This window comes from Salvelinus fontinalis, chromosome 40 (assembly GCF_029448725.1).
Source record: "Salvelinus fontinalis isolate EN_2023a chromosome 40, ASM2944872v1, whole genome shotgun sequence".
Lineage (NCBI taxonomy): Eukaryota > Metazoa > Chordata > Actinopteri > Salmoniformes > Salmonidae > Salvelinus > Salvelinus fontinalis.
This window is the reverse complement of record NC_074704.1, coordinates 30380134-30396970: the sequence shown is the minus strand read 5'-3', so window position 1 is coordinate 30396970 and position 16837 is coordinate 30380134. Positions and strand designations below refer to the sequence as shown.

Sequence of the window (16837 nt, the reverse complement as noted above, 5' to 3'; positions counted from 1 at the left end):
CCGCTCCCTTCTTCTCCACTCCCTTTCTTTCCTCTCCCTTCTTCTCCCTTCTTCTCCTCTCCCTTCCTCTCCTCTCCCTTCTTCTCCGCTCCCTTCTTCTCTTCTCCTTTCCTCTCCCTTCATCTCCTCTCCCTTCTTCTCCGCTCCCTTCTTCTCTTCTCCTTTCCTCTCCCTTCTTCTCCGCTCGCTTCTTCTCTGCTCCCTTCTTCTCTGCTCCCTTCTTCTCCGCTCCCTTCTTCTCCGCTCCCTTCTTCTCCGCTCCCTTCTTCTCTTCTCCTTTCCTCTCCCTTCTTCTCCGCTCCTTTCTTCTCTTCTCCTTTCCTCTCCCTTCTTCTCCGCTCCCTTCTTCTCTTCTCCTTTCCTCTCCCTTCTTCTCCGCTCCCTTCTTCTCCGCTCCCTTCCTCTCCCTTCTTCTCCTCTTCTTTCCTCTCCCTTCCTTCCTCTCCCTTCCTCTCCGCTCCCTTCTTCTCCTCTCCCTTCCTCTCCTCTCCCTTCCTCTTCTCTCCCTTCCTATCCTATCTCTTCCTATCCTCTCCCTTCTTCTCCTCTCCCTCTCCTCTCCTTTCCCTGCCTTCCTTTCCTCTCTGTGGCTTCATGACTGTGTGTGTGGCTCTCTGCTCCTCTCCTCTCTGTGTGCCTGTCTGACTACAGCGGAGACGACACAGGCCCCGTGGACATAACCACCTCAGTGTATGTACCCCTGTCTCTCCCTCTCTGTCTCTTTATCTATCTTCCGTTCATTTTAGTTCTCTCTCTATCACTCTCTCTCTCTTTTAATGTACCCCTGTCTCTCCCACTATCTCTCTGTCTCTCTATCGCTCCCCTATCTCTCTCTCTGTCTTTCTCAAGCTTAAAAAAAATCCACCTCTCTCTCTCTCCCTCTGTTTTTTCCCGTCTGTCTTTCATCTTGTTTCTATGTTCTCCTGTCCTCTCCTCTCTCTCTCTGATCCTTTTGTCCCAGTAATGTTGTGTGCTGCCCCCCCCCCCCCCCCCCCCCCCACACCCTCTGTCCTGTATGCCTGTGTTGCAGTGTTGGTCCACATGGTCTAGAAGGAGGGTCTGCTTGTCTGTCTGTCCGTCTGTCTGTGATTGTCTGTCTGCTGTCTTTGTATGTTTGAGATTGCGATTGCCTCTTGCATTGCCTCTGGGTCGACAGCAAATGTTGAAGCATGATATCGCTAGACGGACATTGCTGACCAATATATAAACATAGTCTTGGCATGTCATGTCAGTCACACCGTGCATGGTATACCATATTGGACATTGGGCGCTCTTTGGAAGCCAATTGTGTGTGTGAGCGTCTGGTTACTGCACATGATATGCCATGCTTCATAGCTAAGCTACATATGGAAGCCAGTCTGAACAGCAGAATGCAGCTTGTGAGCTCAGTGGGTGTGTGTATTTCGGGTGTGAGTTGAATGCCCAGCTACTTGAGGAGTACGCATGGCTTGTCCATATATCCATCGGGCTTGTCTGGTTCCCCCATTACAAGACCGAGGGACTTGTATACCTGAATGACTTGAAGAGGTCAGCTCCTAGGTCTGCCTGCTGATACAGGTGTTCTTCATGCTAGTAGATCGTGGATGTGACTGTGGGTGTCGGTATTGAATGCTACTACGATCTCTAAAAGATAGCATTCTGGATGCATACATGCTTCTGCATACGTGCCATTGGATGCATGTGAGGCATGGTCTATGCTTGTTCTCTTTCTCTCTCTTCTGTCATTCTGCCCTTTATGTCTCTCTCTCTCTCTTTCTCTCTCTCTCTCTCTCTCTCTCTCTCTCTGCCTGTCGCTCTCTCATAGTAGGGAAGCATGGTATTGTAGTTGGATGTGCTTGGGGTTGTGGGTTTAGTGAGGTATGGGCTGATAGAGGGATCTTTTGGGATGGTGTACTCTCCCACACAGACACTCCCACACAGACTCTCCCACACAGACACTCCAACACAGACACTCCAAAACAGACACTCCCACACAGACTGTCCCACACAGACACTCCCACATAGACACTCCCACACAGACACTCCCACACAGACTGTCCCACACAGACACTCCCACACAGACACTCCGACACAGACACTCCCACACAGACACTCCCACACAGACTGTCCCACACAGACTGTCCCACACAGACACTCCCACACAGACACTCCCACACAGACACTCCCACACAGACACTCCAACACAGACACTCCCACACAGACTGTCCCACACAGACACTCCCACATAGACACTCCCACACAGACTGTCCCACACCGACACTCCCACACAGACACTCCGACACAGACACTCCCACACAGACACTCCCACACAGACTGTCCCACACAGACTGTCCCACACAGACACTCCCACACAGACACTCCCACACAGACACTCCCACAAAGACACTCCCACACAGACACTCCAACACAGACACTCCCACACAGACTGTCCCACACAGACACTCCCACTTAGTCACTCCCACACAGACACTCCCACATAGACACTCCCACATAGACACTCCCACATAGACACTCCTACACAGACACTCCCACACAGACACTCCCACACAGACACTCCCACACAGACACTCCCACACAGACTCTCCCACACAGACACTCCCACACAGACACTCCCACACAGACTCTCCCACACAGACACTCCAACACAGACACTCCCACACAGACACTCCCACACAGACACTCCCACACTGACTCTCCGAAACTGACTCTCCCACACAGACACTCCAACACAGACACTTCAACACAGACACTTCCACACAGACACTCCGACACAGACTCTCCGACACACACTCCCACGCAGACAAGTGCATTAACACAAGCAGACACTCTCACACTACACACTACCACCACTACATATTCCTGTACAGAGTGAGTTTTAAACAGTTTGACTTTCTTATTTTCTGCCCGTTCTCTCATTCTCTCTCCCACTCTCTCTTCTCTCTCTTCCATCTCTCTTCTCTCACTTCCATCTCTCTTCTCCCTCTCTACATCTTGCTCCCTCTCCTCCTCCTCTCCTCCCCCTCTCCTCTCCTCTCCCTCCCCCTCTCCCTCTCCGTTCTCCAGACCATAACAGACACCAGCCCCATGCGTCGGTCCACCTCCTCTCTGGTCCACGGGCGTTCTGGCAGGGAGAGGGGGGTGAGGCTGGATGACTACAGCCTGGAGAGGGTAGAAGGAGAGGGGAGGCATGGTGGGGGAGCAGGAGGGGGACAACGCAGGGACAGGAGGGATAGGAGCCACCGCACCTCTCAGAGGTCCCTGACCAGATATACAGACGCAGACACAGGTGAGAGCGATGAAGAGATGGAGAGACACATGCACGTCACACACACACACACACACACACACACACACACACACACACACACACACACACACACACACACACACACACACACACACACACACACACACACACACACACACACACATACACACAGACACATACACACAAACATACACACACACATACACACACAAACACAGTTACAGAGGTCCCTTACCAGATAAACGGACACAGACACAAGTGAGAGAGATGCTAGAGTATTTTGACCAAGTTTCTCATTGAACAAGGCCAGTATTCACAAAGTGTCTCAGAGTAGGAGTGCTCATCTAGAATCAGTTTTGCCTTTCAGATCATAATGAACAAAATAAAATGAACGGGGGGAGCTGATCCTAGATCAGAAATGTCTTGTGGATACTGGCCCTGGTTTCCCTTAGAATAAATAGTCTTTATCCCAGTGCTTTGGAGGATTCTGGATGTCCTGCTTGTTCCCTTCTGAATCTTCCAGCTGGGATTTCTGGAAAAACTGGGAATTTTGCTAATATTGTTAACACTAAATAAAAGCTCCCAAAAGGGAAGGTTTCAAACCAAACTTTTTGGAAAGAAGGTAAGAAGTAGAAAGTTTTAGAGAAACTTTTCAGAGAAAAGTCAAGTTCCATCAGAGGTTTGAGGTAGAAAAGTCAAGTTCCATCAGAGGTTTGAGGTAGAAAAGTCAAGTTCCATCAGAGGTTTGAGATAGAAAAGTCAAGTTCCATCAGAGGTTTGAGGTAGAAAAGTCAAGTTCCATCAGAGGTTTGAGATAGAAAAGTCAAGTTCCATCAGAGGTTTGGGGTAGAAAAGTCAAGTTCCATCAGAGGTTTGAGGTAGAAAAGTCAAGTTCCATCAGAGGTTTGAGGTAGAAAAGTCAAGTTCCATCAGAGGTTTGAGGTAGAAAAGTCAAGTTCCATCAGAGGTTTGAGGTAGAAAAGTCAAGTTCCATCAGAGGTTTGAGGTAGAAAAGTCAAGTTCCATCAGAGGTTTGAGGTAGAAAAGTCAAGTTCCATCAGAGGTTTGAGGTAGAAAAGTCAAGTTCCATCAGAGGTTTGAGGTAGAAAAGTCAAGTTCCATCAGAGGTTTGAGGTAGAAAAGTCAAGTTCCATCAGAGGTTTGAGGTAGAAAAGTCAAGTTCCATCAGAGGTTTGAGGTAGAAAAGTCAAGTTCCATCAGAGATTTGAGGTAGAAAAGTCAAGTTCCATCAGAGGTTTGAGGTAGAAAAGTCAAGTTCCATCAGAGGTTTGAGATAGAAAAAGTCAAGTTCCATCAGAGGTTTGAGATAGAAAAGTCAAGTTCCATCAGAGGTTTGAGGTAGAAAAGTCAAGTTCCATCAGAGGTTTGAGGTAGAAAAGTCAAGTTCCATCAGAGGTTTGAGGTAGAAAAGTCAAGTTCCATCAGAGGTTTGAGATAGAAAAGTCAAGTTCCATCAGAGGTTTGAGATAGAAAAGTCAAGTTCCATCAGAGGTTTGAGGTAGAAAAGTCAAGTTCCATCAGAGGTTTGAGGTAGAAAAGTCAAGTTCCATCAGAGGTTTGAGGTAGAAAAGTCAAGTTCCATCAGAGGTTTGAGATAGAAAAGTCAAATTCCATCAGAGGTTTGACATAGAAAAGTCAAGTTCCAGCAGAAGTTTGAGAAATTCAAGGAAGTAGACTTTCAGAAGAAACTTTATGGCATAGAAAATATGTCCCCCCTCCTCTTGCAGGGTTGGGCACAGACCTGAGCACCACCACCCAGTCTGGAGAACTCCCCCCCAAAGAGCGTGAACGTGAACGCGGTCGAGCCAAAGACCGCAGGCACCACCATCATCACCACCACCACGGTGGCTCCATGGAGAAGGAGGGGCGCTTCGGGCCAGACAGACACGGGCCAGAGTTCACCCACAGACACCCCCACGACCAGGGGGACAGACACTGGTCCCGCTCTCCTAGTGAGGGGCCCGACGGACGGGGCCACAGACAGGTGGGCACCACACAGCGACGGACGGGAGATGAGAAGCATAAGCATATACACACAAACATACACACACAAATGCATGTGAAAGTACACACATAGACTGCACATACTGTATACGGCCTCACACACACACAATCACACACACACACACACACACACCGTTATTCCTCTCTATAGTATATCTTTCTCAGGGAAGTGGAAGAAGGCCTTCGTCAAGCACCATGGAAAACAGGTGGATTATAATGGTTCTTTCTCATCCCATTGGTGGATATCGAAAACTAACCAATGGAGAAGCAGCTGGAGTGATCTAACCAATAATCTTTGATTTAGAGTTCTGCCTTGATGGTTAACTACCACTACTTACAGATATCAATTTCTCTTTTTTTCTTTTTCTTTTTTTCTTTGTCACTGTTTCTCTGTCCATTTTTCTTGATGTGGCTCTCGTGGCTTCAACGTGTATGTGCTCTTTTGCCTCATTGGCGGTTTGGTTGTTATGGTTTTCAATGTTGCTGTCTTTCCGCTTTTCTTTTCTCTCTCCTTATCTCTGTCTACCTATATCTATCCCTCCTCCTCTCTCTTTATCTCTATCTATCTATATCTATCCCCCTCCTCCTCTCTCTTTATCTCTGTCTCTCTATCTATCTATATCTATCCCCCTCCTCCTCTCTCTTTATCTATATCTATCTATCTATCTATCTATATCTATCCCTCTCTTTATCGATATCTATCTAACTATATCTATCCTCCCTCCTCCTCTCTCTTTATCTCTGTCTATCTATCTATCTATATCTATCCCCCTCCTCCTCTCTCTTTATCTCTGTCTATCTATCTAACTATATCTATCCCCCCTCATCCCCTCTCTTTATCTCTGTCTATCTATCTACCTATATCTATCCCCCCTCATCCCCTCTCTTTATCTCTGTCTATCTATCTACCTATATCTATCCCCCTCCTCCTCTCTCTTTATCTCTGTCTATCTATCTATCTATATCTATCCCCCTCCTCCTCTCTCTTTATCTCTATCTATCTATCTACCTATATCTATCCCCCTCCTCCTCTCTCTTTATCACTCTGTCCGTCTCGCTCTGTGTCTGTTTGTCTCTATCTCCTCTCTCTATCTCCTCTCTCTTTCTCTCTGGTCGGTGTGGTTGTGGTCGTGGTTCCTTTGTGGTTGGCTGTGGTTGGTTAATTTTGTGGTGCTTTTTGATTTGCCTTGTCGCCATATTTGCTGTAGGGCAGTAGCTCGGTGAGCGGCAGCCCCGTTCCCTCCACGTCCGGTACCTCCACCCCCCGCCGTGGGCGCCGCCAGCTGCCCCAGACCCCCGCCGTGCCACGCCCCCACGTCACCTACTCCCCAGCCATACGACACCCCAAGCCCACCTACGGAGCAGGTCCCCCTGGACGACTCCGCTCCCCCTCCCCCCGACACTTCTCCCCCCCGGAGCACGACGGAGGGGGGTATCACCGTCCGCCATCGCGTCACGTTTCCCCGCTTGAGCACGGAGGGTCGAGGCACGGGTCTCCGAGATCGGCCCGGCACCAGTCGGGGTCTCGTTCACCTCCGCCCCACCATGGGTCACCCCGGTCCCCCCGCCACGGGCGCTGGAGCGGTCCCCCTCCCGGGGATAGTCTGGAGAGCGAGGGCGGCCCATTCTATGAGCGTGACTGCGAGTACGAGCGCCAGCATGAGCCGCCCGCCTACGAGCAGAGCCTCAGCAACCCACATCCCCACGGCAACCCCCACCCGCACGGCAACCCGCACCCACGCTCCCCCAGGACTGCCCGGCACGGGGGCGGCGTGGGCCCACCACCTCCACTTGCTCCCCCTCACCCCCGACGAGTCCCAAATGGTTACCGCTCGTCTTCGCCCTCCCCGCACCGGCGAGGGCCCCCACATCAACACCCCCATCCAGGGGGACCACCCCACCGGTCCCCCCCTCATCACCGGGTCCCCCATGGAGGCCCCAGAGGCCCCCGGAAGGGCCTGCACGAACCCTACAGCGAGACGGACGAGGACGACTGGTGCTAGCACAGCGAAGGAACAGAAGAACGAGGGAGGAGAGGAAGAGAGGAAAAGGAGGGAGGAGAGGAGTCTCTCCGTCTCCCCCGTCCTCTGTTCTTCGTTATGCAGACTTGAATGAAGGGTAAAGGGATGCAGAAAGGGGTGAGGAAAGGAAAGGAGGAGAGGAGAATTTGGGAGAAGTCTCTCCATCCCTCTACCTCCACCCCTGAGACTCAGACTTGGATGGAATGATGAAGGATGGAGGGATGGTTAGAGGAGAGGAGGCACACTGTGTGAGTGTGTGAGACTCTAAACTCAGAGCAAACATGACAAAGAGAGACAGCTATAAGGCAGAACTACGCACCTCTCCTCTTCTCCTCTGTCTCAACTACCATACCCAGAGTTCTCAGCGTGCCCAGGGGGGAGTGGACCGAGGGATGGTGGAGAGGTGGAGAGGGAAGAAAGAACAAAAGAATGAAAGGAAGGGAGGAGCATGTGTATTAAGTTACAAGTGGCCAATGAATAGTAAATATAAGCTCATCTCCCAGACTGTTTAGGAGATAGGTGGGTTAGTTAAGTTAAGCTAAACCTGGGTGCTCTTGCTGTTCTGTCATTCTATTCTACTAGCCTGATAAGTGTTAGGAGCTAACAGCTAAACGCTAGCTAGCTAACACTGCTCTTGGTCTAACCTAGACGGACATGTTTAAAAGAAAAAACAAGGAAAACCCATGCCAGGACCCCCTATCCTTATACACGCCAAGCTATGCCTCCAGAAAAATCTAACTTGAAGACTAAAGAACAGAAAACAAAAACAAACTTTGAAAAAAAAGAGGAGAAAAAAAGGGAGAACAACCACTTTAACTTAAACTTTCCTTAAAGGGACTGGACTAGAACCAGGAAGCTCCGCCTCTACTGCAAAAACCAGCCAATGACAGAGCTGGCTGATATTTGATGAGTTTTATCATCTCCTGTTTACTGTTACAGACTCACGAAATGCTGACGACGGACCTGGTGTGACCTCACTTCCTGTGGGTGGGGCCTAGTGTGACATCACGTCCTGTTCCGGTGGGTGGGGCCACAGGGGAGGGGCTGGGGGCAGAGTCATGGACCCTTAGGGGGCGTAGTTTGTTTGCCCCCACTATCTTCTCTCCCCCCTTCCTCTCTCCTCCATCCTGCCGAAAAAGAAAGGACAGGAAAGGAAAATGATGGGAGGAGGAGCGGAAAGAAAGAAGGGAGGGAAAAGACGATTTCTTCAGTATTTCTTCTATCGATTACTTCTTCTTCTTCTAATTCTTCTTCTTGGACATTGGAGCTTGGTTCTTCTGTTGCATTCGCTCAAGCCTCTGTTAATCCGTTATGATGCATGAAGGAATTTAACAACAACAAAAATACCTAGAGAGAAAATCTACTGTTGGGGATATGGGGGCATATTGGGTTTATCGAACATTTACATTTTAGGTTTTGATTGAAGAAGTTCTCTTTTTCTGACTCTCTCTCTCTCTCTCTCTCTCTCTCTCTCTCTCTCTCTCTCTCTCTCTGACTCTGTCTATCATCATGCGTTTGTTTATTGGGTAAATATTTGTTCTATATCACCCTAAGGATCCGATGGACAACCTTTTTTAAGTTTGATTTCCGCCCAATAGGGTTTTAAAGCTACCATTTTCTTATCTTGAAAGTACTCCTAAGTTCCTGAGATACTCCTAAATTTTACTAAGATATTCCTGTTGTACTAAGATATTCCTAAATTGTTTTGAGGAATAAGTAAGAATTGAGAGAGCTGTGAGGAGAGAGAGAGAACTTCAACCTCTTTAAATAAGTGATTTGTATTGTTAATAATGACGATGGTCCTATAAATACTGATATCAATGTCAATGCAAAACGATGAATGATGATAGTTGTTTGCCGTAGATCTGTTGTCATGTTTTTTGGAGTTTCAATCTGCTGTGTCATCTAGTTTTCATCGTTTATTTTCCTTGGGTTCTGTTCAAACTGTTCCCAAACTGTTCCCAAACTGTCCCAAACCTGTTTCCCAAACTGTTTCCCAAACCTGTTTCCCAAACTGTTCCCAAACTGTTCCCAAACTGTTCCCAAACTGTTCCCAAACTGTCCCAAACCTGTTTCCCAAACTGTTTCCCAAACCTGTTTCCCAAACTGTTCCAAACTGTTCCAAAACGCCTTTAACCGGGTCCGATACATGCAACACGCATAAACTTTTCAGGGAGGGGTTAGATGTCGGATTGTGATTGTGAGCAACACAGATAGAACTGTGTAGCGTTGTGTAACGCAGCTCTTTACCTCTGATCGGTCCCCCCTCAGTGGTAGACAGAGAACCGGGGCCACGTTCAGTAGCCAAATGTTGTCAAACGTTGCAGATAGAAATGTCATTAACAGAGCCGACGTGGTTCTTTATTCTACATGTAAGAGATGCATGTTTGTTCTAAATAGCATTTTTCTATCCGAGCGTTCCAGAAACATTGTGTCCTGCTGAGTGCGCCCCAGTCACAGCCAAATGAACCGGCCAACCAACCGTCAGACCTCCACAAGTATCTGATTTATAGCTAGAACCGTAGAGTTAGAAAGAGGACTTATACCGGGTTATATCCACCTAGAGCCCTCTTTCTACCTCTATGTTGTGAACGAGCTCCACCTCACATCCCCAAGAGCTCTCCACTAGCTGTCTAGTCTCTCTGTCTTTCTGATTTCCCATGACATGTTTAGCACTGAGCTGCTTGCTTTACCAAGCCAGAGGAGAACATTCTAGAAACATTTTATAATCTCTAAGACGTTCTAGAAACTCTCGTCTAGACTCTAGAAACTCTAGTACATTCTAGAGCATTCTTTAGACAGGTTAGCTAACATGATTGTTTCCAGATGTTTTGGATTAAAACATATTTATTTTGCTATGATTACAGTTATGTAGATTGTAACAGATATTCCCTATCATAACTCGTAAAATTATAGATACAATATAGATATATAGAGATATAAAAATGTATATATTATAGAGAGATAAACATACTTTTATTTACTTCAAACACTAGGTACGTGGCTAGAGCTCAGAAACTCTCCATTGAAATCAGCTACACAGATTCAAATTGCACTTTGTCCCGGTAGCTCCACACAATATCCCACTACAAACTCTATGCAGATCTATCCAACATCCATTTCTCCTTTACCATTACAGTGCAGAGTGGTTGTGCCATTATAAATAAATGACAATACGTAAGTGAGCGCATAGAAATAGAATGTGTAGAACAGGCCTCCCAATTCAAGTCAATGATGGCATATCTATAGATTATATTTCTATGGGTCAGATAGTGTATATACAGCATTTTAATATAGATGGATAGAACTATATAGGTAGAGGGTATGCCCACATCGTTTTGCTTTTGCACAATCACTCACGATATCCTTATCCTTCATAGCACATCTTTCCTTTATTTTTTACCCTCTTGCAGTGTTTTGTCCTCTCCTGCTCCCTCTATCGTTCTCCCAAGCTGTCCAATCCCATACACCACCCCTGCCCTCCGTATAGGTAGGTCCAGAGAGAGGGGGGCCTACATATACCACCCCTGCCCTCCGTATAGGTAGGTCCAGAGAGAGGGGGGGGCCTACAAATACCACCCCTGCCCTCCGTATAGGTAGGTCCAGAGAGAGAGGGGGGGCCTCCATATACCACCCCTGCCCTCCGTATAGGTAGGTCCAGAGAGAGAGGGGGGGCCGCCATATACCACCCCTGCCCTCCGTATAGGTAGGTCCAGAGAGAGAGGGGGGGCCTACAAATACCACCCCTGCCCTCCGTATAGGTAGGTCCAGAGAGAGAGGGGGGGCCTACATATACCACCCCTGCCCTCCGTATAGGTAGGTCCAGAGAGAGAGGGGGGGCCTACATATACCACCCCTGCCCTCCATATAGGTAGGTCCAGAGAGAGGGGGGGGCCTACATTTACCACCCCTGCCCTCCATATAGGTAGGTCCAGAGAGAGGGGGGGGCCTACATTTACCACCCCTGCCCTCCATATAGGTAGGTCCAGAGAGAGGGGGGGGCCTACATATACCACCCCTGCCCTCCGTATAGGTAGGTCCAGAGAGAGAGGGGGGGCCTACATATACCACCCCTGCCCTCCGTATAGGTAGGTCCAGAGAGAGAGGGGGGGCCTACATATACCACCCCTGCCCTCCATATAGGTAGGTCCAGAGAGAGAGGGGGGGGCCTACATATACCACCCCTGCCCTCCATATAGGTAGGTCCAGAGAGGGGGGGGCCTACATATACCACCCCTGCCCTCCATATAGGTAGGTCCAGAGAGAGGGGGGGGCCTACATATACCACCCCTGCCCTCCATATAGGTAGGTCCAGAGAGGGGGGGACCTACATATACCACCCCTGCCCTCCGTATAGGTAGGTCCAGAGAGGGGGGGACCTACATATACCACCCCTGCCCTCCGTATAGGTAGGTCCAGAGAGAGGGGGGGGCCTACATATACCACCCCTGCCCTCCATATAGGTAGGTCCAGAGAGAGAGGGGGGGGGCCTCCATATACCACCCCTGCCCTCCATATAGGTAGGTCCAGAGAGAGAGGGGGGGGGCCTCCATATACCACCCCTGCCCTCCATATAGGTAGGTCCAGAGAGAGGGGGGGGGGGCCTACAAATACCACCCCTGCCCTCCGTATAGGTAGGTCCAGAGAGAGAGGGGGGGGGCCTCCATATACCACCCCTGCCCTCCGTATAGGTAGGTCCAGAGAGAGGGGGGGGCCTACATATACCACCCCTGCCCTCCGTATAGGTAGGTCCAGAGAGAGGGGGGGCCTACAAATACCACCCCTGCCCTCCGTATAGGTAGGTCCAGAGAGAGGGGGGGGCCTACATATACCACCCCTGCCCTCCGTATAGGTAGGTCCAGAGAGAGGGGGGGGTCTACATATACCACCCCTGCCCTCCGTATAGGTAGGTCCAGAGAGAGGGGGGGGCCTACATATACCACCCCTGCCCTCCGTATAGGTAGGTCCAGAGAGAGAGGGGGGGCCTACATCAGAGGGGTGTTCATCTACCCAGAAACCCCAGTGCCTCAGTGCCTTCTGTTTTCAGAGTCACATCTACCCTTCCCCACTCGCCCCTCGCCCCTCACCATCCCCCTCACCCCCTCCTGTGGTTGATCAACATCAACCACACTACGCCTTAAAGAGTCCTAGTCGCTGTCTGTGGGCAGGTAGCGGTTGGGAGCAAGGCAGTAGGGACTGGGCTTTGCTTAGTTGGTTGGAACAGTGAGTAAAGCGCAGGAAGAGAGGGGAATGGAAACTATTTTTGATATGGCGGCCATTTTGGGGATCTCCTTTGCCCAGTTTCACACAGTGTAGTGAGATACTGTAATTGCAGGGGCGAAAAGGCAATGATTTGTTTACTTCTCAGGTGTCTCTAGAGATAGATAGCTAGATAGATAGAATCTACACTATATAATAGGCACGCTAAGGCAGTTAGTCAGTTATATCATATAATATGATATAAATTTATGAAATCATATGAAAAAATATAGGCCTAGGGTTTGAGTTACTGTATGGTTTGTTATCTGGCATGGGCATTTGTAATGTCTTCCCTTCTCCCCTTAACCTCCATTACAGACCACCTACCATTCATCATGAATCTGCCGCTGAAACCTACTTGCACTTGACACTGTGGGTGTCCACTGACCAGGCAGGAAACTGACTACTCCATTTCGGCTCAGCAACACCAACATGCTTGTCCAGAATTGTACCTGTAGATCCAAAATGGCTGACATCGACACACAACACTGCCATTGAATTAAAGCATGTTGTGTGGATTGTGTGCTCCAACCATTATAAAATGAATGACCATTTTAAGGGGTTTATTTTATTTATTTTTAAATCCAGAAGATTTGTGAAAAGGAGGCTTTACGAAGTTTACAGTTTACTCTCAATCGTTCATCCATCCATCCTACCTTCCTATCCATGTATTTTTTGTCTTTCCTTTCTCTTTCTGATGTGACTTCTTGATCGACTCTCTCTATCATTTTTTCCTCCTCTTTGAGAAAGCAGACGTCCTGCGAAAGCCAATCCAACCCCATTCACTCAATCGATCAACTGTTGTGCGTTTGTGAAATGATGTAAATGATTGGTGTGTGAGGCTAGTGTTTGTTGAAACAGAAATAAGGGCTCTCCTAACAAACTTAAGGGGTTTCATGTACAGGCAGGTACAGTAGTGCTGCCAAAAGTCATCTGTATGTATCTCAAACCATACAGTGGTGTGGTCTCCCCTTGTACAGCACTAGGTGTGTGCATGCGTGTGTGTTGGGGTCAAAGGTCAGGGTGAGAGAGTCTATGTGGGGGGGGGGGGGGGGGGGGGGGGGGCACAGCAGGGGGTACGTTCCGCTGAGGTGAAACGTAATGGTATGTTCTGCTGAGGCGAAACGTTCTGGAAAAGAACAGATAGAAATGTAATGAATAGAGCTGACACGACACCCTTTTCTGTCAGACTGACAAGCATATCCGTTCTACTTGATGCATTTCTATCTGAATGTTTTCTGTAACATTTGCACCCTCCTGAACAGACCCCGGTTAGAAGTAGTGTCACAAGTCACATTATTTCACAAATGGCACTGGAACGTTCTTGGTTCATTTTCTAGCTCCGCCTTCTTCCGCTTGCCAATACAGCCTTCATTATGATGTCATCAGCTGCCATTTTCTCATTGACCTCCACCTGCATCCCCCAGCTCATTTTGGAGTGGAGGGTCACCAACCTCATCAGGGCTGGGTTTACTGGCATGACAGTGAGACATTCCTCTGTGTCTGTGTGTTGTGTTCGTGTGTGTTTGCTACATGTGTGTGCGCGTGTGTGAGTGAGTGAGAGAGTATGTGCATGAGTGAGTGCGTGCGTGCGTGTGATCACACCTCATCTACAGTAAGTTATCTTCAGTGCCTTACACTGTACAGTAGGAACCAAATCTTCTTTGTAGATAGACAACACACACTGCACTGAATAACGCTTTCATAATGTTTCCATAACATTTTCTCTCCAACTGTACTCTTCTCTCCATCCAGTTATGCCTCACCTACCATTCTATTCCTTCTCTCTCTGTGATCGACGAGTAAGGTCTGGAGGGAGGGCATGGGTGAATGAATAGGTGATCGTTGTGTTGGGTCTGTCATCATTCTCTTTCTCTCTCTGTACATTTGCTCTGTAAACTCTTCTTGTGTACATCTTCCATAAACTTTCTGAAACAATCAGACCATGTCCATCTATTTTCTCTTTTATCGCCCCTCAATTTATTTTTCAACATTTACATTTCAATCATTTAGCAGATGCTCTAATCCATTGTGACATAGTGTCTACAACATCATTCCCACTCTTTAATTGTGCTTGAAGTCTCACTCAAGTAATGTCCATGTACATGTTATACCATACATGAACACAAGGTGGTGCACTCATGCTTTAAACAGAGTGTACATTGGTCGACATAACGTACCCTTCAGAGGCCTATGTGTATGTTGTCATTATATTGTTTTCGCAGGAGAACGGGTGAGTATCGTGTGTGTATGTGCGTATGTGCATGTTTGGAGACTTCAGTGTGTGTGTGTGTGTGTGTGTGTGTGTGTGTGTGTGTGTGTGTGTGTGTGTGTGTGTGTGTGTGCGTGTGTGTTTGTGTGTGTCTTTACGTGACATCACACACACACACAGCGACAACACCAAGATTCTTGACGACCGTGGGTGTGATTGATTCTAGAGATGTGTGGAGCGTCTTCTACTGTCACCATGGAAACCCTCAAGGCCCCTGACTCTTCATTCCATACAGTCTCCCAGCCATCACATTATAATATCACAATACCATCAATTTGTCCCATAGACACTGATTTAAGATCCGTTTTCAGTGTTAACCTCCTTATGGTGAAGCATAGGAGTGAGGTGGGGTGAATCTACAGTAGAAACCATACCATATCAGTCCAGTGCCACAGTAGAGAACCATACAAGACAGGAGTCCTTTTAGGAAGCAAGAAGAGAAAAGACACGACATAACTACATGGCAATTTAAGATAAAAAGAGAAGTATTTAAATAACAGATTTGCATGTGCAATGTGCATGCCACTACGTGGGGTTAAATAAGTCAACTTCAGGAATAAAATAAAATAAAAAATATTAAGAGAAAAAAAGTATATATATATATGTATAAATATATATAGATAGATGTTTTTAAGAGCAATGTGTTCCTTTTTCTTCTATTTTTAAAAACAAACAACTGGAGAAAAAAACTTGGACAAAAAAAATAGATAGATAATCTTTAAAAAGAAGAACTTTGGTGATGTAATCAAAGAATGTTTTTGTTTGTTACTTGACAGTTAATTCACTAAAGAGCTGTGACGGCGGGGAGGTAGACGATTTAACACTTTAAACAAAATGTTGAAACATTACATTACAACAACAAAAATTAAGAAAAGATAAATAAAAGATAAACATGGAATGAAGGAATACATTTTTCCTTAATTAAAGAAAAACAAAAATCCCTTGATTGAGAGTCTTGAGAGCTGCCTGATGACTCTGGTTATGATGTTACCCGTTTATTCCGGCTATGAAATCTCTTTTTCTCTCGCTCTCTATCTCTGCTATTTCTACCAGTGCATTTTGTTACTCCGAACAGAACTCTTCCTAAGGAACCTGAATAAAACCAGAGAGAATGCATTCTACCGACCCTCTGACTCCTTAATGCGTCTGTGTATAACACACACACACACACACACGCACACACACACACACACACACACAGAAAATGCATTCAATCTATCCTCTGTATCCTTCCTTAATCTGCATATAGAACACACACTGAACGATTTCAACCTATATCCTCTGTTTCCTTCCCTTCTTCCTTGGTTCCTTCTTATCCTCAAGATAGGAATGGTTTGGTTTATGGGAAGTCCAAACTACACACAAACACACCTACAGAGTATGGTACTTCCTCACATTGTGTGGCACACACACACACCCATTCAGTGAGGCATCCCCAACCACCTTTTACTGTGTGAGTCCACAACCCCCACCCACCAACACCCTCCCTCTCTTCCTCTATCCTCACATTTTATTGACATCCTTTCCCCCCCTCTCCCTGTACCACCCCGTAATGTCCTTCCTTCTCTCCTGTCCTTTTCCTCTCCCTCTCCCTGTACCACCCCGTAATGTCCTTCCTTCTCTCCTGTCCTTTCCCTCTCCCTCTCCCTGTACCACCCCGTAATGTCCTTCCTTCTCTCCTGTCCTTTCCCTCTCCCTCTCCCTGTACCACCCCGTAATGTCCTTCCTTCTCTCCTGTCCTTTCCCTCTCCCTCTCCCTGTACCACCCCGTAATGTCCTTCCTTCTCTCCTGTCCTTTTCCTCTCCCTCTCCCTGTACCATCCTGTAATGTCCTTCCTGCTCTCCTGTCCTTTCCCTCTCCCTCTCCCTGTACCATCCTGTAATGTCCTTCCTGCTCTCCTGTCCTTTGTCTCTCCCTCTCCAGTCTACCCCCTCCCTTCCTCCTACGTAGGCGCTCGTCGGACAATTACCTCAGTGTACACTCACACACAC

General features: G+C 47.8%; 1 protein-coding gene and 1 long non-coding RNA gene across 4 annotated transcripts; both read left to right on the top strand.

Annotated features, from left to right (window-relative positions):
* The first annotated feature begins 207 nt into the window (after positions 1 to 207).
* LOC129839630 (voltage-dependent P/Q-type calcium channel subunit alpha-1A-like) lies at positions 208 to 9222 on the top strand. 3 transcript variants are annotated; one of them, XM_055907160.1, is made up of 4 exons: positions 208 to 690; positions 3064 to 3286; positions 5017 to 5273; positions 6502 to 9222. In XM_055907160.1, the coding sequence occupies exons 2-4, from the start codon at positions 3085 to 3087 to the stop codon at positions 7294 to 7296; spliced, it is 1254 nt and encodes a 417-aa protein (XP_055763135.1). In that variant the 5' UTR covers positions 208 to 690; positions 3064 to 3084; the 3' UTR covers positions 7297 to 9222. The 3 variants fall into 3 exon arrangements, with proteins under 3 accessions (XP_055763135.1, XP_055763136.1, XP_055763134.1); XM_055907161.1 differs by lacking the exon at positions 208 to 690 and having other exon boundaries at positions 2530 to 3286; positions 5029 to 5273; XM_055907159.1 differs by lacking the exon at positions 208 to 690 and having other exon boundaries at positions 2532 to 3286.
* A 130-nt stretch (positions 9223 to 9352) lies between these two features.
* On the top strand, positions 9353 to 15966 carry LOC129839631 (uncharacterized). The gene is made up of 2 exons (XR_008757048.1): positions 9353 to 10808; positions 11025 to 15966. It is a non-coding gene; the product is annotated as an uncharacterized LOC129839631 (long non-coding RNA).
* Positions 15967 to 16837: the final 871 nt, after the last annotated feature.

What these genes read in the sequence shown, in the direction of transcription:
- LOC129839630 (XM_055907160.1), top strand. Translation starts at nt 3,085, where the DNA reads ATGCGTCGGTCCACCTCCTCTCTGGTCCACGGGCGTTCTGGCAGGGAG. An exon ending in ATATACAGACGCAGACACAG is followed by an intron (nt 3,287 to 5,016) that starts GTGAGAGCGATG and finishes CTCCTCTTGCAG; the next exon opens with GGTTGGGCACAGACCTGAGC. An exon ending in ACGGACGGGGCCACAGACAG is followed by an intron (nt 5,274 to 6,501) that starts GTGGGCACCACA and finishes TATTTGCTGTAG; the next exon opens with GGCAGTAGCTCGGTGAGCGG.